At 37.2% G+C, this 27,926-nt stretch overlaps 1 protein-coding gene across 3 annotated transcripts in view; it reads right to left on the bottom strand.

Annotated features, from left to right (window-relative positions):
• Positions 1-27,926, bottom strand: part of GRB14 (growth factor receptor bound protein 14) — a 129,024-nt gene that overhangs the window by 27,300 nt on the left and 73,798 nt on the right. For all 3 annotated transcript variants that reach the window (XM_050752926.1, XM_050752927.1, XM_050752928.1), the window contains 3 exons: positions 7,057-7,178; positions 5,048-5,122; positions 2,027-2,164 (listed from right to left, as the gene is read on the bottom strand). In XM_050752926.1, coding sequence (XP_050608883.1) covers positions 2,027-2,164; positions 5,048-5,122; positions 7,057-7,178 — 335 coding nt within the window. The remainder of the gene's footprint in view (positions 1-2,026; positions 2,165-5,047; positions 5,123-7,056; positions 7,179-27,926) is intronic.

The raw sequence follows: 27,926 nt of genomic DNA, 5'->3' as shown, positions 1-27,926 counted from the left end.
AATTGTTATCAAAATACCATCATCATTCTTGACAGAACTAGAAAAAAAAAATCCTAAAATTTACATGGAACCAAAAAAGAGCCTGCAAAGCCAAAACAAGATGAAGCAAAAAGAGCAAACCTGGAAGCATCACATTATCTGACTTCAGACTATACTACAAGGCCATAGTCACTGAAACAGCAAGGTACTGGTACAAAAATAGGCACATAGACGAATGGAACAGGATAGATAACACAGAAATAAAGCCAGATACTTACAAACAAAAAAAAAAAGTGGGAAAAAGGACACTCTAGTCAACAAATGGTGCTGGGATAATTGGCAAGTCACATGTAGAAGAATGAATGTGGATCCTTATCTCTGTCCTTATGCAAAAATCAACTTAAGATGGATCAAAGACTTAAATCTAAGACCTGAAACCACAAAAGTTTCTAGAAGATAACATCAGGAAAACCCTTCTAGATATTGGCTTAGGGAAAGACTTCCTGACTAAGAACCCAAAATCAAATGAAACAAAAACAAAGATAAATAGATAGGATTTAATCAAACGAAAAGCTCTGCACAGCAAAAGAAACACTCAACAGAGTAAACAGACAACTCACAGAGCAGGAGAAAATATTTGCAATTTCTAAATCTAACAAAGGACAAATATCCAGAATCTACAAGGAACTCAAACAAATCAGCAAGAAAAAGCAATCCCATCAAAAAGTAGGCTAGGGACATCAATAAAAACTCTCAAAAGAAGATATATAGATGGTCAACAAACATATGAAAAAAATACTCAACATCACTAATGATCAAGGGAATGCAAATCAAAATCACAATGTGATGCCACCTTACTTCTGCAAGAATGGCCATAACCAAAAAAAAAAAACAAATAACAGTAGATGTTGGTGTGGATGTGGTGAAAAGGGAATGCTTTCATGCTGTTGGTGGGAATGTAAACTAGTACAACCACTTTGGAAAACAGTGTGGAGATTCCTTAAAGAACTAACAGTAGAACTACCTTTTGATCCAGCAATCCCACTACCGGGTATCTTCCCAGAGGAAGTCATTATATGAAAAAGATACTTGCACATGCATGTTTATAGCAGCACAATTCACAATTGCAAAAATATGGAACCAGCTCAAATCCCCATCAATCAACGAGTGGATAAAGAAATTGTGAGATAGATAGATAGATAGATAGATAGATAGATAGATAGATAGATAGATAGACAGACCATGGAACCATAAAAAGGAATGAAATAATGGCATTCCCAGCTGCCTGGATGGAACTGCAGACCATTATTCCACGTGAAGTAACTCAGGAATGTAAAACGAAAAATCGTATGTTCTCACCCATAAGTGGGAGCTAAGCTATGAGAATGCAAAGGAATAAGAATGATACAATGGACTTTGGGGACTCGGGGAAAAGGTGGGATGGGGGTGAAGGATAAAAGACTATACAATGAGTAGTGTACTCTGCCTGTTGATGGGTGCAACAAACTCTCAGAAATCACCACTAAAGAACTTACTCATGTAATCAAACACTTCCTGTTCCTTACAAACCTCTTGAAATAAATCCATCAATCAATAATAAAAGAGCAATAAATGACTCAGATGAAACATTTTATTAACTGTTCTATTATTAACTGTTCTGTTCTGTTGATGTTGATCAACAGAGTTTCAGAAGTAGAAAAGATCAGCAGTATGACCTGGGGTAAAAAGAAAAGATATACACTACATCAGGCTTCAAACTCTGCAGCCAAGGATGAGGAGAAAGGAGTGAATTCAGAGTGAGCACAAAGGAGTAACATATGTTGTACTGAAATAAGAGTATCCAGATTCCATCAAAGATAGTACATTGAAACCAGTGTGAAGTAAAACTGAGTAGTGTTTAAATAATCAAGGCAAATGTTTTAAATAAAAAAAATCAAAGACCAACCTTTAACATCAAGTAATAAAATAATAAATACAACAAAGTAAATATGTTTTAACTTACAGCTTAATATGTCATTCATAACACATCACGGATACTTCAATTTACCTTTGATGTCCCTTTAGTAGAAAAATATAAACCAGATCTTCTTAGAAAAAAGTAAATTTTTTTCCAAGACTTCTTTCCCTGTTCTTTCGCATGTAAGAAACCATGAATTTCAGGGTATGTGCTTGAACTCAGAAACATCTGAAAGAAAATTTACATATTTTCAAACTATGATTAAATCAATGATATGGTAACCTTATACTAATCATATTAAGATTTCAAATATAAACATGTAAAAATCACACAGGATCATAACATGTAACATTACGGTAATTAACTATGTGTGTGTGTTTTGATAGTCCTTGGTGTCTCTCTCTCTCCTTCTCTCTCTCTCTCTCTCTCTCTCTCTTTCTATCTCTGTGTGTGTATACACACACACATACACACACAGAAAATAAATCAGAGTCTTTTAAAAACCTGAGATGTTTCAAATGAAAATGAGTTCACAAAATAGACATTCTAAGTGATAGTATGTAGTTATCTAACTACCAAAATTATCAGCTAATTGAATGTCCATTCAAAAAGTTGGACGTCATCTACAGCGTTAAGTCCTGATATACTTTTCATTGTTTTCTGTGGTTTTCCCTGAGATTACAGGTTGACCTATTAACTTCATTATGGTATAAGTAAGACCACAATCCTGACTTCAATTGGGAAGCAGGAAGTTGAGCCAAGTTCACCTCCTTGAGGAGGATAAAGCAAATAAAACTATCTCTTCTTTGTCATCTATGGTTCTCAGCTGTGGGTGAATGTGGTAGGTCACGTTTTCCAAAGAGGACTGCAACAATGTCTTCCATTCCACATGCTCTTCTGCAATGTCATCTTGTCACTGAATCACAAAAAGGTGGAGTCTTTCTCCACTCTCTTGAATGTGAGCAAGCCTGTCATTGCTTTGACCCATACAATATGTGGAAGGGACCCTTTGCCAGTTCTAGGTGTAGTCCTTAACTAGCCTGGTGCTTTTCATGACTTGGCCCTTGGAATCCAGCTGTCACATAAGAAATGTGACTACCCTGAGACCATCACAGGTAAGAAGCCCAATGCAACTGGAAGAGCCCTGCAGGATGAGACACCATGAGACAGACAGAGAGAGAGAGAAAGTGGGGGGAAACATGAGAGAGAGAGAGAGACACCAAGGAGTCAAAGGACATGCAGTCAAAAAACTGTCTTAGAAGGGGATCCTCAATCCCCAGCACTGAGTCAATGTGCCTCAGAGATGACCCACCCAGCTAGACTCTTCCCAGATGCTTGTCCCACAAATTGTTGGCAAAATGTAAATGGGTACTTTAAACCGCAAAGGCTTGGAATAGTTTGTTCCTTGGTAATAATTAATTGAGACAGTGGGCATGTGTTGGTCAAGAAAATGACAATGAAAAGGAATAGCTCAACTGAGTGGTTGTGCTCAGCATCCTTAATAAGACAGTGGAAATGCATTAGTGTCTCATTAAAAAAAAAGAAAGTAGAAATTCCTCTGAATAAACAAATGGAAAACATTTGAAATAAGGGAATTTATTAACTAAAATAACGTAACACATTTTAAAAGGCTACTCAAGGAAATGCTGATAGTAGATATTTATGTTTTTTAAAGTAAATTACTAAAAGAAATTTAATTTAATGAGCCACAGATATTAATTAATTGACATGCAAAACAGGCAAGTAGGTTTTTTAGTTTGAGTGCTTTCCAAGTTATTAAACCAAACCAATTAAATTTTAAAAAGAGAGTCATAGAGGTCACACTAGAAAAAGAAGAAACCTTTTAAAAAGTGGAAACATTGCCTCAGTGGAGAGAAGAGGTCAGGGGCACATGCAGGACTATCTGATTCCAAAGCCTATGATTTTTCTTGTTTTTATAATTTAACATTAAAGCAATATAACTGTGCTATAGGAAGACTTGCAAAAGGAGGTGGAATAAAAACTCCATCCCACCACTGTGTTGTAATACAGTGGTGAAGCATTCAGAGGGCTGAGATCTGAAAGTCCTGGGGCACAGCTGCTGCTGCCATTTACCTAACATTTTGACGGGGTGTCTCTGTAAAAACCCAGGAGCACAGAAGCAGCTTTTAGAAAAATCTCTGGGGACTAATCATGTTTCAAAAATATTCTGAAGCACAAAAATGAAATATAACCTATTAAAAAGCCCACAGAAAAATCCATGATAGCTCTGCCAACCTAATATTTTTAAGGTCAAACAATACTGGAAATATTAAAAGTTGTCTTCATTAAAGATCAGGGAATACTGAGTGGGTTTGGGGATGCATGGGGCTGAGCTCAAACAGCAACCATTATAAAGACATTGCTCAACATTAACCTGTGAAAAACAACTGTAGAGCTTCTGATGTAAAATCTACAAATCTATCAAAAAATAAAATAACTGAAATTATTCATTTATTGTAACAACAATGTCTTTGAAAATAACCATTTCGAGCCACCGCCAGTTTGGAAGAAGTGAGTCCAATAGAAACAAAAATAAGGAGATTTTTAATTAGATAACTAGTATTCTTAATTCGGCTAAGAATATTTCACAATTCTATGCAAGGATTTCCATAACAGCTATTACAAATGCTAGTGAATACATTTGCATCCTGTATCTTTTATCTCCTTTCATTTATTTGCTAAATATTTTATTACAAATAGGATTGAGGGCATTTATTATGAAAGCTAATACTGAGTATCCATTGGTAAAATATCTGTATTTTACAAAGAATTGTGATTTTTCTAAAGACTAACATAATATTTACACACACCACATAACAAAATTGCAAGTTTCCTTTTAAGACACACATTTTTAAATATGTAAAATCCTTTGACAATTGGCTAAAACTGGGAAGAAGAATGTTGGTAAAGAGCTTTATTGACTTAGGGCATTCTTTACCTGGGTGCTATTATTTTTAGTTTTACCTCCAGCAAAAAATATTAATAATAATTCAAAGCATAACTTTTCAAAATCTGGGCATATTAAAAAAGGACTTTAAAGTTTTCCTTCATTATGCTATTATTTATATATTTTAGTAAAAATATATTTACCTGCAAAATCTGTGTGGGGGATATTTCACCATTGGTTTCAGTTGCAAAAGATACCATATGCTCTGGAAAAAAATACTGTCAAAAAGACACAGTAAATTACCACAAAATTCGTGCTAGAAAAGATTCAATGATGACCAATATAGTAATCAAAAGCAAAAGTTCTTTAAACTGGTGTGACTAAAATTCACCCAAAGTGCTTTTGAAAAGGTCCGTCCTTAGACTCTACTCATAGGTACCTTAATGAGAATGTCTGGAGTTGGGCGCAAAGATTAGCAAATGCCCCCACAAAATGCAGATGTGGGTGGATTCAGATATCCGGAGTTATAAAACACTGTCCTGAAGTCGACAATGTGCTTGCTCCCACATCTTCTTCCTGAGTCCTGCAACCAGTCTATCAGGTACAAAAGGACTATCCATTCCATTTTACAAAGATAAGGCTCATAGAAGTACAGAGTTGAGAGTATGCCCAAGGTCATAGCCCACAACACAGTGGAGGTCAGGACTTAAACTGAGCTGGGGAGCTAAAAGTCTAGTTCTTGCTACCTACCATTTTTCCAAACTTTTTAATCATAAAATTTACCCAGGCAGTTGTTTAAAATAGGAATTCCCAGGCCTCATTCCTGGAGTTTCTGATTCAGTAGGTCCAGGCAAGTCCTGGATTCTGTGTTTTTAATAAGCACTCTCCCCTCAGTAAATTTTATGATTAGACAAGTTTGGGAAAATATATTCTACTATATTTCCTCTAGGACAGGGTTTTTCAACAGCAGTTCTACTAACATTTTGATCTAATAATTCTGTGTTGAGGGGGCTTTCCTGCATATTATAGATGTTTAGAGTATTCCTATCCTCTGCTCACTAGCAGTCCTCCTCCCCACCACCAGTTGTGACAACCAAAACTGTGTCCAGACATTGTCAAACCACCCCCCAGTTAAGAACCACTGCAATAGGTCTACAAAACAAATGTCTAGCCTTGTTTAAATAAAAAAAGTAAAATAAAAAACAAGCATTGAACAGTATTTCTTTAAATACATCTTTTTAAATTCTTGATTTTAATAAAGACTCACAGCAAGAAAACACTTTCCCTTCACATTTGAATTTATTTAATTTTTATTATGACTAATTTTCTTTGCCAAAGATCATCCCATTATGTTTCTATTAATAGGTTAAGATAAAAGAGAACGTGAGAGGTCTTTCAGGGTTTGAAAATATTCTATTATGGTATGTATCATATATTTTTCATAAAGAATCGTTTCAATCCAATTATCATCCAAAACTTAGTGTAAAAATATGCTTCAGCTTCAGAGACAAAAACAATTTAAAATAATGAGCCCAGAGGCTATTCTGACTTTTCTAGATCCCCAGTCTTCATTAGAATGTGACATACATTTATTTTCTTTTAAAGAGAACTACAATGAAAGTAGTATTTACTAGATAATGCACTGGTCTTTATCTCCTTTCTACTTAGTTAAAAAATCACTGCACTGGAAACAAAATAATTTGGAACAGCAAGATTCATGTCAATCTTAATTTCTGGCTAAGTTATAATACTCTCAACAATCATTAGTCTGCTTTTACTTTAGAAAGACTATTTAAATTTCCCAAATTCTGTAGAAAGTGATAAAGTATAATATTTTGCTTAACACTTGTTCTTAATCTGTTTGAGAACCTATAAAAATTCATTTTCCACATCAAATGTATAATTGTTTCCTTTTCACAAAAGGCAAAATTAGGTTTCCTAATACTTTTAAATTAAATAAACCAAATTCATCTCAATTCAGACTTTACCAATAGGGCTTCAAAAAGCTTTACAACTGTGTATCTGAACTACTGTGATTATTGTTCACTAATCATTGTTAGCATGAGAAATGTGGGTATAATTTTAAAGGACCAGAGTCTTCATCTACAATTTACCAAATAGGACTGTATTTTATTTATAGTGACTATCTCCTTTGCATAAAATTTAACTGATTCATTTATTTTCCACAACGATTAATGGGGATTTCACTTACCATTGGGTTTTTAAAGAACTCATATTTGGCATAATTTTTTCTAAAGTATAGCTTGTTTTCTTCTTCTATCCCCCAGTTGGATAGCACTTCAATCACCAGTTCATGGTCTTCTATTGTTCTTTCTGTAAAGAATGTTTCAACGAGTATGTTGACAGATAGACAAATATACATATACACACACACACACACACACACACACACAGACACATGCAAACATATAAAATGTATTACGCGTCTTTATTAAACATAGCAGATTTCAACTTAATTATGAAATAGCCAGATTGATAAAATTTCTCATCGATATTCAATTTACTAATGTTCATTTTTATAACAAAGCAGACTGTTGTCTAAAAAGAAAACATGTATAAAATATCATAATGTACTCTTTGTTATCTCAATTTCCTTTTCTTACTGTGTAAATAATATAAGCTTGATAACAAATCTGCATGAAGTATATGGGAGCTACTTTTTTCTCCAACTTACCATGGTGCCAAAATTAAAATATTTATATCAAGGTTGAACAATTCACTTCATTAAGAGATGAAGAATTTTGACAGGTTCATGTGCATTTAAGACTGTCCAGACTAATCTGGATAGCTGAGAAAAATTAAAATAAATGCTTTAAAAGGAAAATTTTAATACAAGTAGATATAGGTATTTTTTTTAAGAAGCCCAGTTCCTTGGGCACTTTATTATTTCAAAGCTAATACTCAGGAAAATATATTTTGTAATAACAATGAATAATTAAGAAGGGTGAGAAGGCACTTGGCAGAAAAGGCACTTAAATGAAGTAAGCAAAGGCAGTTGTAAAGAGGTGAATATAGCATGCAAAATTCCTATTTTTATAAGACACTGTGAGGATGTTGACAGTAGTATTATTCATAATAGCCCCAAACTTGAAACTACCCGAATGCCCACTGATATGAGAATGAATAAGTAAATTGTGTAAAAGCACACAGTGAAAATATACTACAACAACCCACAACAGTATAGATACATATTGCATTTCCTGAACACAATATTTAATTAAATAATCCAGACACAGATAACGCATACTGCATGATTCTACTTACATAAAGTTCAAAACAGCAAAATTAATCTGTAGTGCTAGAAAGGGTTTTGGAGATATTAAGTAAGTAGGGGGCATGAAGCGAATCACCGGGGTGAGTATAACACTGTTTCTTGATCTTGGGGTTGGTTACTCTGGTATATGCAATATCTGAGAGTTCACTGAGTTGTGCACACTTGGTTTGTACACTTTTCTTAATGTATGCTATACTTCAATAAAAGGCGGAGAAAAGAAAAGAAACTGGAAATTACCAATGCAAAACAGGAAATGGAGAACAACCAAATAAGGAATATGGAAATTCTCTGCTGTTTTATTGTTTCTAGGATGTTTTTAAAAAGTATTTATGCCTCAGAAATTCAACATTCAGTAGTGATTTGTGACCTACAACACCCAAACTCTTGAAAGTAATATCATTCTTAAATAGACATTTATTCATCCAAAAGGAAGTTCTCGTAAGAGTGTTCAATGAATGTGGATGAGTTTAAGCTAAGTGTATATCAACACTTGGGGTTCTATTACTAACTCTGATTGCTCCTTTCCTATCCCATTGACTGGCTCCACTAGCTCCTTCTCCTCTATATCAGTCCCTGGTTCAACTCCTTTCTTTCTCCCCCTATAAACAAATCCATTCTCACCTCTTCTATCATCTCATTTGTTAGGTTTTCTGAAGTGAAATCTCTGACTATAATTGTTCTCACCCATGCTCCTGTCCTAACTGCTATACGGTCCACCACCTCAAATACAGTGTGTCTGAAACCAAAGTCAAAATACGACACATAAAATTACCATAGGATCCAGCAATTCCACTTCTGGCTGTTTACTCAAAAGAAGTGAAAGCAGGGACTCGAACAGAAATTTGTATACCAATGTTCATAGCAGCATCATTCGCAATAGCCAAAAGGTGAAAACCTAAAGTCCATGTCCATGAACAATGAATAGATAACAAATGTGGTATATGCAGTACATACAATGGAATATTCAGCTTTAAAAAGGAATGTAATTCTGACACATGCTACAACATAGATGAACCTTGAAGCTATTATGCTAAGAGAAATAAGGCAAATACAAAAGAACAAGTGCTGTATGATTCCACTTATACAAAGTACCTATAATAGTGAAATTCATAGAGACAGAAAATAGAATGGGGGTTGCCAGGGGCTGGAGAGAGTAGGGAATGAGCAGTTATCATTTAATTGATGCAGAGTTCCAGTATGAGAAAATTAAAATATTTTAGAGATTGATGGCCAGTCATGATGGTTGCACAACAATATTCAACAATGTGAATTCATATAATGCCACTGAACTGTACATATACAAAATTTTAAATGGTACCAAAAAACTTTTTAAATTTAAAAATGAAACAAAGTCATCTACATTTTTCCCTTTCAAATGGCTTTTTCTTCCTAAATTATCCTATCTCCATTACTGTCATTTTTACCACACTCTCTCAAAAAAGGTAGAACTACAGCTCACCTTTGCAACTTTCTCTACCTCTACTCCAATATCCTCTACTCACGAAATTCTCTGATTGCAGGGATTCTTCCTCTGGGTGTCTCTCACACAACTAACAACCCCCACACCAGGTCCTACTGTCACCATTTCAATTTAGACCTTTGCCTTTTCTTGTTCAGCCTAACTAATCTTCAAACCTCTCCTTTCTCATTCTTCTAATCTAACATGGACACTGATAGCATAGCAAACCTCCTAAAACATGTGTATGAATGTGAACCCTGCCCAAAAAGCTTGTCTGCTTCTGCTTGTTATAGACAAATTCATATAGTCTGGCAGTCAGCTATAACTTAGTCATTTGTTCATCCATTCGACAAATATTTGCTGAAGGCCCACAGTATGTCAAACACTCATCTTAGGGTGAAAAATTTTGTAGTGGAGAAGATAGTAACAAAATAACTGCCCTCATGAAGCTTTCATTCTAATGGGAATACGTGGATAATAAATATAATGTGAATCATAAAAAGTGGTGGTCTTAGTCCATTTTTTGTTGCTATCAAGAAATACTGAGGTTGGGTGATTTATACAGAAAAGGGGTTTATTTGGCTCATGGCTACACAGGAAGCATGGTAGCAGCACTTGCTTCCGGTGAGGACTCAGGAAGCCTACAATCATGCAGGAAGGTGAAGGGGGAGCAGGTGTGTCACATGGCAAGAGACAGCAATAGACATGCCAGGCTCTTGGACAACCAGTTTTTGTGTGAACGAATAGAGTGAGAACTCACTCATTACCACAAGGATGGCACCAAGTCATTCACGAGGGATCTGCCTTCATGACCCAAACACCTCCCACTAGACCTACCTCCAACACTGGGGATCTCATTTCAACAGGAAATTTGGAGGGGCAAATATTTAAACCATAATAGTGGTGACAAACCTTACAGGGAAAAATAGAGCAGGGAAGAGAGAGAAAGTGCTGAAGACACAGGGGATAGGAACCCATTTCCAACAGCTTGTCAAGAAGGCCTCATTGAGAAGACAATGTTTAAACAGAGACCTAAAGGAGAAGAGGACAGGAGCCAAGCAGATAAAGAGGAGGAGTAAGAAAAAAAGCCCTTGAGGTGAGAGAAAGGCTGGTATGTTTGAAATACAGCCAGGAGGTTAGTGTGGCTAACGCTAAATGAGGAAAAGGGGTTATCCCAGGAAAAGAAGTTAAGGAAATAATGGTGATGAGATGATGAGTTGTAGAAAGCCCTGCAGTCTATATAGTAAGGATTTGGCTTTTCCTCTGTGTTGGATGGGAAGTCATTTTGAACACAGGAATAACATGAACTAACAAGTTTCAATAGGATCACACTGTGGAGCAGAAACTGATTTTAAAAGGCTGAAAGCACAAAGACCATTTGGTAGGCTATTGGAACTAACCCCAGGAGAGATGATGCAGCTTAGATTAGCATGGTAGCAGTTGATGTGGTTAAAAAAAAAAATACACAGAATCTTGATCTATTTTGAAGGTAGGGCCAACAGAATTTGCTGACAGATTGGATATGGAGTGAAAAAGTAAGTACTTGAGGAAGACGTCAAGGTTCTCAGCCTTAGCACTTGGAAGGACTGTGTTACCAGCAATAAGCTAGAAAAACTGCAAGACAATCAAACTGGAGGGACATCCAGTGATCACTGAGCTACCAAGTGGGAAGTTGCATTCTTAAAAATCTGTCTGTTGTGTACATGTACCCTAGAACTTAAAGTATTAAAAAAAAAAATCTGTCCTATTTCTGTTTACTTCTCATGTAAACTCAGCTGGTATTTCAAGATTATGAAACACAGGTACACATTATTAAATGCACTACGTGCTAAGCACTGTATCTGTATTCTTTGCAACTGCAGTTGGAGACAATTTCAAGATATCAATAAAGATGCTTGTTTATTTGCTTTGCCAACCTATGTTTCCTTGGACCCATTACCTTTCTCTACCTCTAAGAAAACACTATGAATTCTGCCCTCATACTACACTATAAAGAAAGGAAAAAATAGCAAAGAGGCATTTTGTTGGTTTTTTTGAGCTTCGCAGTAGACTTTATCCATTTTTGACAAATATAATTGTTTAGGAAGAAGCATGCCTAGCCAATCCTCCATTATCACTTGTGGGGACCCACCCTCTGCCCTGTGAGAAAGCAGGCAGAGTTAAAGAGTGATTGAAGGAAACTGGTGGAGTGGAGACTGTGAGGCAGCTAGATGGTAACTGGATGGTGTAGGTCCCAAGTGACTCCACATTGTGGGGAAAAGAGAGATCAGACTGTGAAACTGAGGCAATTGCAGGAGTTGCTGATGGCCTTGCAAATCTTAACCCTGTCACTTTGGTTAAGACCATCTGAAGTACTACTATTGTAAATTTCATATTAATCCTTGTGTGCCTGCTCTGTCTGCTGTTAGTCTGCAGGTATACCCAACAGTTCCAAAGAGACAGTGACCATAGAGAACAAGCCATGATGACAATGGTGGTTTTGTTGAAAAGAAAAGGGGGAAATGTGGGGAAAAGAGAGATCAGACTGTTACTGTGTCTATATAGAAAGAAGTAGACATAAGAGAGTCCATTTTGTTCTGTATTTGAGATGCTGTTAATCTGTGACCCTACCCCCAACCCTGTCCTTGCAAGAGACATGTGCTGTGGTGACTCAAGGTTTAATGGATTTTGGGCTGTGCAGGGTGTGTTTTGTTAAACAAGTGCCTGAAGGCAGTATGCTTGTGAAAAGTCATCACCATTCTCTTAATCTCAAGTCCCCAGGGACATGTACACTGCCAAAGGTCGCAGGGACCTCTGCCTAGGAAAGCTAGGTGTAGTCCAAGGTTTATCCCCATGTGATAGTCTGAAATATGGCCTCGTGGGAAGGGAAAGACCTAATCGTCTCCCAGCCTGACACCTGTGGAGGGTCGGTGCTAAGGAGGATTAATATAAGAGGAAAGAAGGCCTCTTGGCAGTTGAGATAGAGAAAAGCATCTGTCTCCTGCCCGTCCCTGGGCAATGGAACATCTCAGTGTAAAACCCGATTGTATGTTCTGTTTACTGAGAAAGGAGAAAGCCGCCTTAGGGCTGAAGGTGGGACATGTGGACTAAAAAGGTTTATGGAGATGATTGCATATGCATATCAAGGCACAGCACTTTTCCTTAAACTTATTCATGTCACAGAGATCTTTATTCATATGTCTTACTGCTGACCTTCTCCCTACAATGATCCTATTATCCTGCCACTTCCCTTTTTCTAAGATGGTAAAGATAATGATCAATAAATACTGAGGGAACTCAGAGACCGGTGCCGGTGTGGGTCCTCTGTATGCTGAGCGCCGGTCCCCTGGGCCCACTTTTTCTTTCTCTATACTTTGTCTCTGTGTCTCATTTCTTTTCTCAAGTGTCTGGTTCCACCTAACGAGAAACGCCCACAGGTGTGGAGGGGCAGGCCACCCCTTCACACATCCTGCCTCCTTCCTGAATAGAACCCTCTAAGAGTTGTAAGATTCCAGATAGGTTTAACAGTGGTATGTGGCTCAAAGCCTTAAATAGAAGTCCTTCACCAAGCATGACAGAGAAGCAATAGCTAAGAACAATGTCAAGTCCATAGCATCCCAGTACCGGGCAAGAGTATTGTAGTACCAAGTTCCCAAGAAGAAATATGGAAGGACTAAAGGAAGACTGAACCTAAGGGTCATCATGATTACGCAATAAGCTTAAAAAGCAGGAGTTTCTACAACATGAAGACAACAGTTGGATAAAAGTTAGACAGATATCCCTCTGGGGATTTAAATGTCCCAACAGAGTGCTGGAAGAGTGAAGGTAGGTCTCAACCTTCAACTGAACACATTTTAAATGTGTATGGAACTCACTGATAAAAATTGCATTGATTATTTTCCTCAAGAAGACTAAGAACAATCCAAAGAACAAACAAATAATAGAAGAATAAACTGTCTGTTCTTAAGCCAGGTGACTCAGTATTAGAAACTAATTCAAAATACTGTAATGAAGTTACATTTCTGCATGTCTGAGTCTGAGAGCTGTTTTATTATTGTATTTAATTGTTATAATACCTGTAGTAAGCTAAGTAAATGGCCCTAAAGATATCAGGTCCTAATCTCTAGAACCTGTAAATGTTGCCTTATATGGTAAAGCCTTTGCAGATGTCATTAAATTAACGATATTGAAATGGTGAAAATAACCTGGATTAAGGTGGACCCTAAATCCAATCACAAATATCCTTTTAAGAGAGAGGCAGGAGATTTAACACAGACAGAAGAGGAAAAGCAATGTGATCAGGGAAGCAGAGGTTGAAGTGAAATCATCACAAGCCAAGGAAAGCTAGTAGCCAAGAGAAGCTGTAGTGGGCAAGGGATGGAATCTCCCTAAGGTTCTTGCAAAGAATGTGACCCTCCAGAACTGTGAAAGGATACATTTCTAGTTTTTAGGCCACCAAATTTGTAATTTGTTACAGAAGCCTTAGGAAATCAATATAATAATCTAATAAGCAAGTTATAGTTCCATTTTTACAGGTAGAAACAGAGGTTCAGAATAGCGTATGGACCCCCCCTCTGCCCTCTGGGAAAGGAGGCAGAGTTAAAGAGTTATTGAAGGAAACTGGTGGAGTGGAGACTGTGAGGGAGCTAGATGGTAACTGGATGGTGTAGGTCCCAAGTGCCCCCATTTATAGGTCCCAAGTGCCCAGGGTGAATGACAACCACATGTCTGAGCCCAAGTTGATGTTCTTTTCCCTGCACACATTGCTTCAACTTCATGGACGTTCTCACCCAAGGGACATTCCCTATCACCTTTGCTGGATCTATTTATATCCTGCACATTCTGTCTTTATCAACTAAAATTGCTCTTTCATGCTCCTGCCATTCTCTACCTTAGTTGCTTCCAATTCTTTTATTTTGAAAGGTATTCAATAAATATTTGCTAATTAACTGAAAGTAAATCACATTTTAAGTGTACGGGACAAAACAGTAATGGGCAAGATTTCAAATTATGTCAATCTTCACTTTCCATGAAAGTACAAATCATTTGAATTTGGACTGCATCAAAAAAGAAAATAAAACAAAAAAGGTTGAAAAATCAAACTACATTTGAACAGCTATAACAAATGCGTAACTAAAGAACTAAGCAGGTTCAGTGGCTCAATGCCGTAATCCCAGCTACTCAGGAGGCTGAATATAAAAAAAGAACTAGTGTAACATGTATGGTTACTGAGAAGTGGAATCTAGTCAGGGGTTTTGTTGACCACACGCAAATAAAAACCAGAATACCAATCTTGAAAAAATAAAATAAAGGATAAAAGATTTGCAGAAAATGTCACAGAACTATAAAACCAAGTATTTACATAATGCAATTACTAGCACTAGGAAACTAATCTGGTAATCTTAAGAAAATACGTCTTTTAAAAAGCCATCAAGAAACAGAGTATGTGAGAAAGCCAAAGACATACATTCCATTCCTTCAAAAAAGATTTCTAGTACTGTTCTATCAAAAATTCAGATAACATATTAAGGAAGCTAATAAAAGTCAAGAGGATTGAATGCAGCTATAGTTTTTTTTACCTTATATACTAGCCTGGTAATGAAGATATAATTTTCTTATTATAGAATCTGATTTTTAGAGATTATATTACATATTCTTTTTAAATGTATATATCACCATCCCAGTTTGGATGCATTGTACCTTCCCCCAACCAATCCCATTATGTTAAAGGATTAATGTTACAATAATCCAAACAACCCCGGGAGGCATAATTGAATATCAGTTCATCACATCTCACATAAAATTAGCATTTCTTTTTTCAATGCAGATATCTGACTAAATACAGGCCCTAGTAGACAGAAAATTCAACAGGAAGATGCAAGATGACTAGATGGATTACTCCGAGAAGAAAATAAAAATGCTGCAAAAGGAGGTGAAATGTTGCTGAAAACCAACTTTCATTTGCCTCAGTCTAGCCAAAAAACATCATTACCAAGACCTAAGAAAAGGGCAAACAAAACAAAACACTAAACCAAAAGGCCTTATTAAACTTTCTATGGACCTTTCTCCTACCAAGCAAATTTTAACCAACTAAGTAATCCTACTAAGTTATTTATCATATATTTCAAATATCAAAAGGAACAACATTAATTCTACAACTAGGGGTTCTTTGCTGCTATGTTCAAAACCCAGAATGAACTCGGGTACTTTTTGAGTTGCCATTTGAGAAATGACCACAGGTAGGAATCACATGAATTCAAAATTATTATTTTAAATACTTTATTTTTAAAACTTCATAAAATCCATCCAAAGTACTATAATAAAACATGTTATTAAAACTTCACAGATACAAATCTATTGAAAATAAAACTTTCTGACTTATTTTTTGGGCACTGGAAAGTAACTTACAATTGTCAACTACCACTCATATGTAGGCAGAAAAATAGGAGGGAAGCCCTCTTAAATTACTTCAACATAGCAATCACGAAGAAGGACAAACAAAGAAAAGCTTCAAAAGCATTTTAAAAGCTTTTTCAAAACAAAAACAAAAATTTCATATTGCCTTAAGTTGTATTTTTTGTTTCTAATAGGTCAGTGAGGTCTTACGGTAATAAAAATAAATATTACCAAATAATGATAACTACATGTAATTCTGTTTTCAAATTTTCAGAAACTCTTTCTTTAAAAAAAGAAAAAGAAAAGAAAAAAGAAGAAGAAAGCAAGAAGTTTCTTCTGAAACTGTTGATTTAACATCAAAGTCTTTTTAAAAACCTCAATCCTCCAAGAATGGAAAGTGCTCACCTGTGACCTTCTGCCTGGATTTCTTTGCTGAATCTACTGCCAAGTACAGCGTGGAGCTCAAATAGAAACCTGAGTCCCTACTCTTCTCTCACTTGATAAGAGAAGAAACAAAAGTGGCTTTTACCTCTAATTCGCTCAGAAAACAATTTTTTGAATACCTTTTTTACAGGAAACTCCAGGAGACAAATGGTCCTTGTACTTCTCTATGCTGGGTAGAAACTACATACATTTTGTCAATCTTATTTTCAGATAAAAATGAACAGTCTTTGGCCAAGCAAAACAAAAACTGGAGAAGCAAAGAATAAAACGCAGCTCACTTTCTAAAAGGTTCCTTAACCTAAGAATACTACTTAATACCAGCAGGATCCCCCAGAAAATTGCCATCAGACACATTCAACTCCCCAAGTGCAATAATAGGAAAATTGTGACACTTCAGCTTGATGGCTATAAAGGCCCTGCAGTTCATTCTTCTGCAAGGGGAAATAGTCTCCAATTAACTCAGACCCAACCATTGCAACTTATATTCAGAGACAGCCTTATTTTTCCACAAAATGTCTGCATATATATGATCTCGAGTTGACTGGGTAAATATCTGAAGAGCTTACAGACAGTTTCCATTAATCTGAAGGTTCTCACAGCATTCTTTAAGGACTCAGAGTAAATTCTATCTAAGCACGGCATGTGATTTCTTTGGCTTCTTTTCCAAGCCTATTCCTTCTATGTACTTTGTAATCCATCCTTTTAATTTTTTGATATAAATGCCTTACAGTTTAGTATGACTTAGTTCAAATCATGTTTATTTGTCTCAGACCCTGGGTTACAAAGATGCATGTGTACAAAGTCCCGGCTCCATGGAATTACTGTCTAATTTTAATAATATGATCACCATTAAAATAGTTGTAGAAAATGTTACAGCAACAAAGAAGATGTGTATTTTGTCCAACTTGGGGCTTCAGAAAGATGTCTGAGCTAAGGCTTTAAAAATCTCTTTCAAAGTTTTAAAAATTGTGTTTATTTCTTTTTTTCTGAGTATTAAAATAATACATTCCATTAAAGAAAATTTTGCAAATACAGATAACTTACAATCACAATACATCTTTGAACCTGTCAATCAGGAATAAGCACCTAACCTTTCAATATATTCCCTTCTTGTCTTTTTCTCTTGCTCTATATGAGTGTATGTGTATATGCTTTTTATAATATTAGAAAACATATATTTATACACTGATTTTATTCAGTCATCACCACAATGTTACATTTACCCACATCAGTCTTCAAAGGAAGAATAAAAGCATGATCAAAAGCTGCATAACATTACATCCTTGGATGTACTGTCATTTATAGTATTCTCCTTTTATACTATTAGGTTTTAACTCGTCTCGTTAATTGGTATTGTAAACAATCTACTTTGAACAACCTTGTATCTAAATCTTGTCCACACTGCTTGTTTCTCACACCTACCTATATAGTATGTCCTGTGGAAACATCATCTCCCAGGACACAATTCATCACTAACACTCTTAGTGCCTCCTGCAGCTCTCTGTTGTTTTCAGGATTTGCAATTTCCCCAGGGATGTATGAGTTCAGGTGGTGGCAGCAAGCATCCTGATCATCTCAAGGAACAGCCCTGGAGCAGCGGCAGCAGTTTGCGCCCAGCAGCCAGGCATGCGTAAGAGGCGGATGTGTCTCCCGGCCTGCTGTCAGATGGAAAGGGTGACTCTACTTCACAAGGCTGAGCATGGGATGCCTCCAACTGCTTTTCTCTCCCCACTCTCCCAGGACTGTGGCACTAGGTTACCTATCAGTCAGCTTGGACAGCTGAGAGTTTTCATCTTTATTGTCATAAGCATTTTTAAGAAAAGGCTGACATTTTACTTTCCTTCCATTTTTAACTAAAATAACTAAGCCCAGGAAGATGAACAGCAGTTAGCCAAGTAAAGATGGACAGGAAAGGGTTTCCTGTGACTCTTAACAGCATAAACAAGAAAACTGAGTAGAAACTGTAGTGTATGCAGGCATCTGCAGGCAGTTCTCTAACATATAAACTAAAAGGAGGGAAGGGTGGGACATTAAGGCTGCGGCTATGAAGGGTAGACAGGTCACAAGATGCTACAAGCCCCACAGAGGACCTTGGACCCAAATGCAAAAAGAATCAGGTCTGCATTCAGATGGATAACGTTAGCACTACCAGAGGCAGGAGGACCCGTTGTGAGGCTAACGTAATACCTGAGGGGAGAGATGCCAGGACCTGAATTCATGTGGCTGAGGCTTTGAGAATATGTAGAAGGAAAAATCAGCTGAATCAGAAGCAGATTTAGTTATAGGCACTTCCCATCTTTGCTAGTTAAATATTGCCCATTTCCGGTCTGTGCGCGCTACCAGGACACCATGTCTCCTCAAAGTCCAGGGGGTCAGGGCACATGATTCTCTTTATGGAAAGAAGCACAGTGCTACATGTCCCAAAGGATTCACAATGATTTCTGCTGTGACGAGGGTGGTCACAACTCTGATGGCTGGTATGTTATAAACTGCACAGAAAGTCCGACTACATATCAGCTCCAGAACAGGAAAAACACTTGTACTTCCTTTGTTAAAAAAGAAAAAAGAGTGAAGGAGCAGCTTGCAAGCAGGAGGCTGTGAACCATTCCCTCACTGTCACTGTGCATTGCTTCTGTCTTAAGGCGATCATGTGGGCATAGCTGCACACATTAAACTGGTTTCATTAAGAGCCTCCAGTCATTCATTTTGCTTATTAAAGCCACTCCACAATGATATTCACAATGGAAATCTCAGCTGTCCCTAGCAAAGATACTAAAATACAATTAATTCCTCTTCCCGAGGAGTCTGTAGGTATGCGCTTGAGGTATTGTGTTAATTGCCACTGCTTCATACCATGGCTTCAATTAGGAATCAAAATGGGAGCAAGACAAACATGGATCCCATTAAGTTTCAGAGGACTTGAAGCTGAAGTTTTTCCCCCACCCTACTCTTACACTGATTATAACAGCAGAGAGGACTCCATCTGGGGAACTATAGTGACATCCAGTGGCTGTGAAGCGAACCACACCAGTTGCAAAACCTGGTTTACTACATCACGAAAAGAGAAATATTTGTTGACATGCTGATATTTTAAATTCAATGTCTATCAAAGTGTGTGTACAAGTAGAACCATATAATAATATGATCCAAAATAAGGACATTCAGAGATTCATAACACAATCAAGATATTTAGTTGTTTTCAATGATTGACTCTGCCTATTAAAATTCTCAGCAGCATATATTAATAATTACAGGTGGAGGATATGAAACATGGACATTGCATTCAAAGTTCCAAACATAATATTGTTATACAATTCATGTTTTGAACAAATTCAAAAACAGGTAATTTTTAGCATGATTCTCTTGCTCAGCCAAAATAAATAAAGGGAACTCGGTTGGCTCGGTTCAATCTCAGTAATTTCATTACTACCTGGGTTAGGAATATTTATACGAAAGTTTTCTTGGTGGTTCACAATTTAAATTACAGCATTCCTGAGAGAGATGTAGAGTGAGACAGAGGCAAACCGACCACAGAATCTCAGGAACATTTGCTTGAAATATTGTGGTGGGAAGAAACCAACTTGCTTCAGTGGGAAAATGCAGATTACAGAATCTGACAGAATCTAGATCTTTGTATTCCTGTATGTAAATAGATATGAAAATACATACTCTATGCACACTAGTAGTAGCTATCACACATATGCATTTATATTAAAAATACTAATAATGGCCAGGCGCAGTGGCTCACACCTGTAATCCCAGCACTTTGGGAGGCCAAGGCAGATGGATCACTTGAGGTCAGGAGTTTGAGACCAACCTGGCCAACATAGTGAAACCCCATCTCTACTAAAAATACAAAAATTAGCCAGGCATGATGGTGCACGCCTGTAATCCCAGCTACTCAGGAGTCTGTGGCACAAGAATCACTTGAAGCTGGGAGGCGGAAGTGGCAATAAGCCAAGATTACACACTGCACTCCAGCCTGGGTGACAGAGGGAGACTCTATCTCGGGAAAAAGAAGAGAAAAATTAATAAGATTAAAGTTTCCTTTGCCACAGAAAGCGTAACTCTGAAATTAAGACTTCAGGTTCAGGAACATACCACATTTTGAATGTCAAGTATTCCCCCTTCTGCTTTTAGTAGTTTGTGATATGGTTTAGACAGATGAGAAGCAATTATAGTAGCATATGTATTAACAACTCGGAATGTCTCCGAAACTGGCCTAAGCTTATCTTGGTCACTAAAAGTGAGCTAAAGTGCAGAAAACCCTCAACTCTCATCTATCCTATAAGTCAAAATGTCCTTACCTATGAGGCCTCAGGATCTCACAAACACTAAATCTCATAAACACGCAGACCACATGTGAAGATGATACAATGGGGGCATGTACAACTAGTAGAAATGACAGATAGGTGGGGATCATTCCAGGGAGCCACAGGTAGTCTGATGGAAAAGCAAAATGAAAGGTCAAATCTTGCATTCTGGCCTCCTTAGTAGTATACTTTTAAAACTAAATCACATCATATTCTTCTCTGACTCAAAGACCTCCCCTTGCTTTTTCCTCACTCAGTGTAAATGCCAGGCCCACTTCCTGGCCTATGAGACCCTACACGATCTGGTCCTGGGGCAGCTCTATGAAGTCCTCTCCCATTACCTTCCACTTTATTGACTCCACTCCAGATGCAATGGCCCCGAGGCTGCTTCCTGAACACAAGCACACGGCCACGTCCAGGCCTTTCCACCTGCTGTTCCCTCTGTCCAGAATAATCTTCCATTTAATTGCACAGCCTGCCTGCTGTGTGCTTCATTTCTCTACTCAAACATTCCCAGTCAGGGAGGCTTTCCCTGATGCCTCTTTAAAGTGCATCTCCCAGCCAGGTGCGGTGGCTCATATCTGTAATCCCATGACTTTGGGAGGCCGAGGCAGGTGGATCACGAGGTCAGGAGTTCAAGACCAAGCCTGGCCAAGATGGTGAAACTCCATCTCTACTAAAAATACAAAAATTAGCTGGGCGAGGTAGTGGGCACCTGTAATCCCAGCTACTCGGGAGGCTGAGGCAGGAGAATCGCTTGAACCCAGGGGGTGGAGATTTCAGTGAGCCAAGATTGTGCCACTGCACTCCAGCCTGGGCAATGGAATGAGACTCCGTCTCAAAATAAATAAATAAAAAATAAGGTACATCTCCCTTCTGCTCTAGCACTCACTCTCCCCCTTTCCTCCTGCCCTCCCTCCCCAGAGCTTATCATCTCCTCTGGGATAACAAATATTAGGCTTTGTTTCCTCTCTCTCTCTCCCCATGAAAATGCAAACTCACAAGGGCAATACTTTTTGTCTATTTTGCTCATACTGCATCCCCAGAATCTACAACAAAATATAGGCTTGGTACAAAATTGTCAATAAATATTTGCTAAATTATATGGGGAACATAGCCAGAGAAGGCAAAAGGAGTTGCTGATTTTTGTGGAATCTGTAAAATGACAAGTAAAAAACTACAAATACTCAAGATACGTTTTAAGTGCACAAAAGAAAAAAAAAGAAGGTAGTCTATAAGAGTTAATATATATAGCAACTATGTTAAAGTACAGAAACTGATTAAAGAGCTTTAAAAAATGTTAACATTAGTTAGCTCAGTGTTGAAATTATGAATAATTGTTTACTTCATGGTATCTTTTTTCAGTTATTTACAATGAGCTAGATTATTTTTGTATTTAAAATATTTTTTAAAATAATAGGCCGGGTGTGGTGGCTCACGCTTCTAATCCCAGTACTTTGGGAGGCCGAGGCGGGGTGGTTCACCTTAGGTCAGGAGTTCCAGACCAGCCTGGCTAACATGGTGAAACCCTGACTCTAGTTTAAAAAAAATATAAAAATTAGCTGGGTGTGGTGGTGGGTGCCTGTAATCCCAGCTACTTGGGAGGCTGAGGCAGGAGAATCACTTGAACTTGGGAGGCAAAGGGTACAGTGAACCAAGATTGCACCATTGCACTCCAGCCTGGGTGTCAAGAGTGAAACTCCATCTCAAAATAATAATAATAATAATAATAATAATAATAATAGAGGCTGAGGCTGGAGGATTGTTTGAGTCCAGGAATCTGAGGCTGCAGTGAGCCATGACTCCACCAGTGCACTCCACCTCAGGCAAAACAGTGAGATCCTGTCTCTAAAAAATAATAATAATAATGAATTTAAATGTAAATAAATAGATACTATGCCCTTCCCTTTACAATTCTATTTATTTTTTAAAATTTCAACTTTTATTTAAATTCAAGAAATACATATATACATATGCAGGCTTTTAACATGGGTATACTGTGTGATGCTGAGGTTTGGATACAATCGAACCTGTCATCCAGAAAGTGAGCACAGTACTTGAACGTTAGTTTTTCAACCCTTCCTCCCACCTCTTCCTCCTCTAGTAGACCCCAGTGTCTATTGTTGCCATCTCTATGTCCATGAGTATCCAATGTTTAGCTCCCACTTAATACGGAACCCAAAAAGAGACCAAGTAGCCAAAGTAATCCTGAGCAAAGGAACAAAGCTGGAAGGGTCACATTACCCCTCTTCAAACCGTATTATAATTCTACAGTAATCAAAACAGCATGATACCTGTACAAAAACAGACATATTGACCAATGCAACAGAACAGAGAACCTAGAAATAAAGCCATACTCCTACAGCCATCTGATCTTTGACAAAGTTGACAAAAATAAGCAACAAGGAGGGGACTCCCTATTTAATAAATGGTGTTGGGAAAACTAGCTAGCCATATACAGAAGAAGGAAAGTGGACCCCTACTTTGCACCATATACAAAAATTAACTCAAGACGGATTAAAGATTTAAAAGATTAAAAACCTCAACCTATAAGAATCCTGGAAGCAAACCTAGGAAACACCATTCCGGACATCAGCCTTGAGGAAGAATTTATGACTATGTCCTCGAAAGCAATTGCAACAAAAACAAAAATAGACAAGTGGAACCTAATTAAACTAAAGAGCTTCCGCACAGTAAAGGAAACTATCAACAGATTAAACAGACAACCTACAGAATGGGAGAAAATATTTGCAAACTATGCATCTGACAAAGGTCTAATGTCTAGAATCTATAAGGAACTTATACAATTCAACAAACAAAAAATAACCCCATTATAAAGTGGTGAAGGACATGAATAGATACTTCTTAAAAGAAGACATACAAGTAGCCAACAAACGTGAAAAATTCCTCCACATCACTAATCATCAGAGGAATGCAAATCAAAACTACAATGAGATACTATCTCCCACCAGTCAGAATGGTTATTATCAAAAAGTTAAAAAACAGCAGATACTGGCAAGGCTGCAGAGAAAAGGGAATGCTTATACACTGCTGGTGGAATGTAAATTAGTTCAGCCACTGTGGAAAGCAGTTTGGAGATTTCTCAAAAATTTAAAAAAGAACTATCATCCAACCCAGCGATCCCATTACTGGGCATATATCCAAAATAAATAAAAAGACACCTGCACTCGTATGTTCATTGCAGCACTATTCACAATAGCAAAGACACAGAATCACTAACAGTGGACCGGATAAAGAAAATGCAGTACATACAGGCCAGGCATGGTGGCTCACACTTGTAATCCTAGCACTTTGGGAGGTCAAGGTGGGTGGATCACCTGACCTCAGGAGTTGAAGACAAGCCTGGTTAACATGGTGAAACCCCATCTCTACTAAAAAAAAAAAAAAAAAAAAAAAAAAAAAAAAGTGCTGGGTGTGGTGTCATGTGCCTGCAATCCCAGCTACTCTGGAGGTTGATGCACAAGAATAGCTTGAGCCCGAGAGACGGAGGTTGCAGTGAGCTAAGATCACACCACTGTACTCCAACCTGGGTGACAGAGCGAGACTCTGTCTCAGAAAAAAAAAATAAAAAGGGTACATATAAATCATGGCATACTATGAAGCCATTAAAAAAAAGAATGAAGTCATGTCCTGCATAAAAAGAAATAAAGCCACACTCCTATAGCCATCATTGATGTTGGACTCCCTCTTCAATAAGGGCATTACCCTAAGCAAGTTAACACAGGAACAGAAAACCAAATTGAATTTTATTGAAAATTCATCATTTTGGACAAAAAGACTGTAAGAAAGTTTCTTAAACAATATGCAGAGCCGACTGGCTGATCACTAAAGTTCTGGAAATAGTTCATCCTTTGGTTCTTCACATCAGTAGCACTCACAGAAGACTTGCAGTAAAGACATCAGTGGTTTATTCTGTTAGCAAAGAGCATCTGCAGCTGCATATCACATTTAAGGAGAAAAAAACCACTGTAGTTCTTTCCATTCATTTAAATATGCAAATTAAATTGAACATTTTACTTCCTACCACTATTAGACTGAATAGATATTGCAAGATTATAATATACTATGCAAAAAGGCAAAACTAAAAAAAAAACATTTTAAAGACAAATCTGTTTATATTTTGTGTTGAGGAAGATGACACTACCTCAATAGTGATTACTCTCCTGTTACATCGGTAAAGAACTGGAAGCTATTAAATCTAATACATGTTAGCATTGGGGTAGAATTAATGTTTTCAATTGTTCTGTTTAAATATATAATCTGAGTGAAAAACCAAAGGAAAAAAAAAACACAAGAAGGCTCTGGAAATAAAATTCTTTCTCATGAGCTTTGGTCTAATGCATGGTTGATGAAGTCATGAGAATATACTCATTATCTTTGATTTTATTTCAGCAGTTTCCAGAAAATACAGTAATAAAGAAATAAACTTCTATTACTACTTGATCCCTAAAAGTTTAAATTTAATATGTGGATCAAATTAATTCCCAATGTTCCATTTTAAGCTTTTGCATTAAAAGACCTGTACATTTTATTCCTTAATATAAATAATTTACAGTGTTTTCAGTGAAAAACACTTCTTGATTTACAGAGCAGATTTTTATTACTGAACTGCAAAGCTATTTGTTAGAGATAAATGGTAGTGACTATAACAAAAAAAAATTTTAAGTCCCCCCGAAAGAAAAACTTAAGAATATAAAATACTGTAATAATATATAATGCTAATTAGGAGCTAAATGAAATAGCTTGGAATAGGGCAGATATCTATTGAGAATTAATACCATACTTCTAGGAGATTAATTATCACGAATACAAGTTAAACTAGCCACAAACATCCATGAAGAAAATCTATGGTGAGCCTTTTCTGTCCTAGAAGATGAGGCAACAAGTCGTATTGGCCAGTATGACATACCTTTAGAAGCAAGCGTCCTTGGCAGATTGATAACTATCTAGGCTGAGCTGTCAAAATCAGTTGCACTATTGTAGCTTATCAGCTATCAACCGAAGAGACTGCGGAACAATTCTAGCTTCCTCTCCACAGGCCTCACTCTGTCCCCTTCATGAGGTTCTGGCATGTCCCAGGACACCCGTTGTCAAATCAGAAGTACAAACATTTTCTAAGTAGTTCAGGGAATGCAGGTAGTGTTCAGAAAAACCACTTCCCAGATCTTTAAAAAATGAATCCTTCTAAGAACACACCTTTCCTGCCAAAATCATTTTTAATTCCATTTCATAAGAGAAAGGCTGTTCATTTGAACAGAACCTTACATTGGCACATTGCTCTGAGGCATAAACTCGAATGCATCAAACAAGGGGATGACTTTATATATTGGCAGCTATGCTAGAAAGTAAATGATTCCAATGACTATGTACAAAATTCTTTCACAAGTCTGAACAAATTGAAGCAATTAATGGAACAGTCACTGATAAATTATTTAAAATGATTTTGATGATTTCTTACTAAAAGTTGTTAAACATATAATGCAACGAAGTTTGTGGCAGGCTGAACTATAGCCCCCAAAAGAAAACCACATCTTAATTCCTAGAACCTGTGAATGTCACATGGAAAAAAAAATTTTGCAGACAGTATTAAATTAAGGATCTTGAAATGGAGATCATCCTGAATTATCTGGGTGGGCCCGAAATGTTACCGCCTTTATAAGAAAGAGAGAGACTTGATACAGACAGAAGAGCAGAAAGCAATGAGACCACAGTGGCAGAGATTAGGTGATGCAGCCACAAGCCAACAAATGCTGGCAGCCACCAGGGCTGGAAGAGGCAAGAAATTAGGGCTTCCAGGGGACACACATCCCCGACAACACCTTGATTTCAACCCAGTGATATGGATTTCAGTCTTCTGGACTCCAAAAGTGTGAGAATAAATTTCTGTTGCTTGAAGCTGAGTTTGTGGTAATTTGGAACAGCAACCACAGGAAACTAATGAAGAGTTCAAAGAATCAAATGGCATCGCCATAACAAACTCCTTCCTGTCTCATCTACTGATATGTAAACATGTTTTGAAAACAAATCTATAAAAATAAAAAATCAGGGGACAAAACTGTTGCCAAATCCTGTCTTACTCTAGTAGAACAAATTCTTTACAACATATTAAAAGAATTTTTTAAAACCCTTCATACTTCATAATAGAGATGCATTTCCAAATAAAACATTTTTAAAAGGCTACTCCTTGTGTTTATGTCTTTAAAATGTGAAGGACTTACTTATTTCTTCAAGAAAAGTTTAGGGTCTACACTCCCATAAAGAGAACCACTGCTATGGATACTTGTACCTGTCTGTGCTACAATTGACTCAAATCGTGGTCCAAATGACAGCTTTTTTTTTTTTTTTTTTTTTTAAACATCTCAAACACTTTGCATTGTGCTAATAAAAATTATTATGAAATGTATTCTTCCATCAATTGGATCTGTTTTAGCGCTGAAATTCCCATAGATCATTCTTTAAATGTAGCGGGGTGTGTAAATTATAAAAATTTCTATCCTTGTTTCCACTTTGTGCTACTTTCTTTCTCTTGTGACTACAAATAACAAAAAATAAAAAGAATAAAGAAATGACTATTCATAATTCTTTTCTATTTTTGTACCTCTGAAGAAAATCTTCACCATAGGATCTATACTAAAATAAACAGAAAAGCAGGACTTTCTGAAAAATACTGGCAAAGAAGCCACTGGCTTCATTCTCCCCAACAGAAAACCAAAACCAAATAAACAGCATTGAGATTTTCCCCAGAAGTATCCCAGAACTCAAATATGAAGATGAGACAGTTCCATGGGCAACAGAAAAGTGAAGAAAAACTCCAGACGGTAAGAGAACCAAACTTCAGTATCCACCACGATGCCCCTCCCACAAGCTTGTGAAAAACTTTCCCCCAACTCACAGTGTTTACACCAGAAAGAGTGAGATTTAGGTGGACAACCTCCTACCCCACCATCTTGGGTTCCCTGGCAGGAGATCTGTCTCTGTCTTAATCACAGGAAGCATTGTGATTGCCTGATGGGAGAAATATCCCTGAGGACAGGCAGAGACAAAAAAAAAAAGGAGGCAAGACGACCATTCCCAGCCCCAGAAACTCTGCTCTGCAACCCAGCCAAAGGAGACACCAAATCAGAGTGGCTGTTCAGCAGCACCACACGGCAGGAGGTTCATCCCACAGGTCCCCT

Source organism: Macaca thibetana, chromosome 12 (genome assembly GCF_024542745.1).
Source record: "Macaca thibetana thibetana isolate TM-01 chromosome 12, ASM2454274v1, whole genome shotgun sequence".
Taxonomy (NCBI): Eukaryota; Metazoa; Chordata; class Mammalia; order Primates; family Cercopithecidae; genus Macaca; species Macaca thibetana.
The sequence above is the reverse complement of the archived record's forward strand: the minus strand, read 5'-3'. Positions and strand labels throughout refer to the sequence as shown.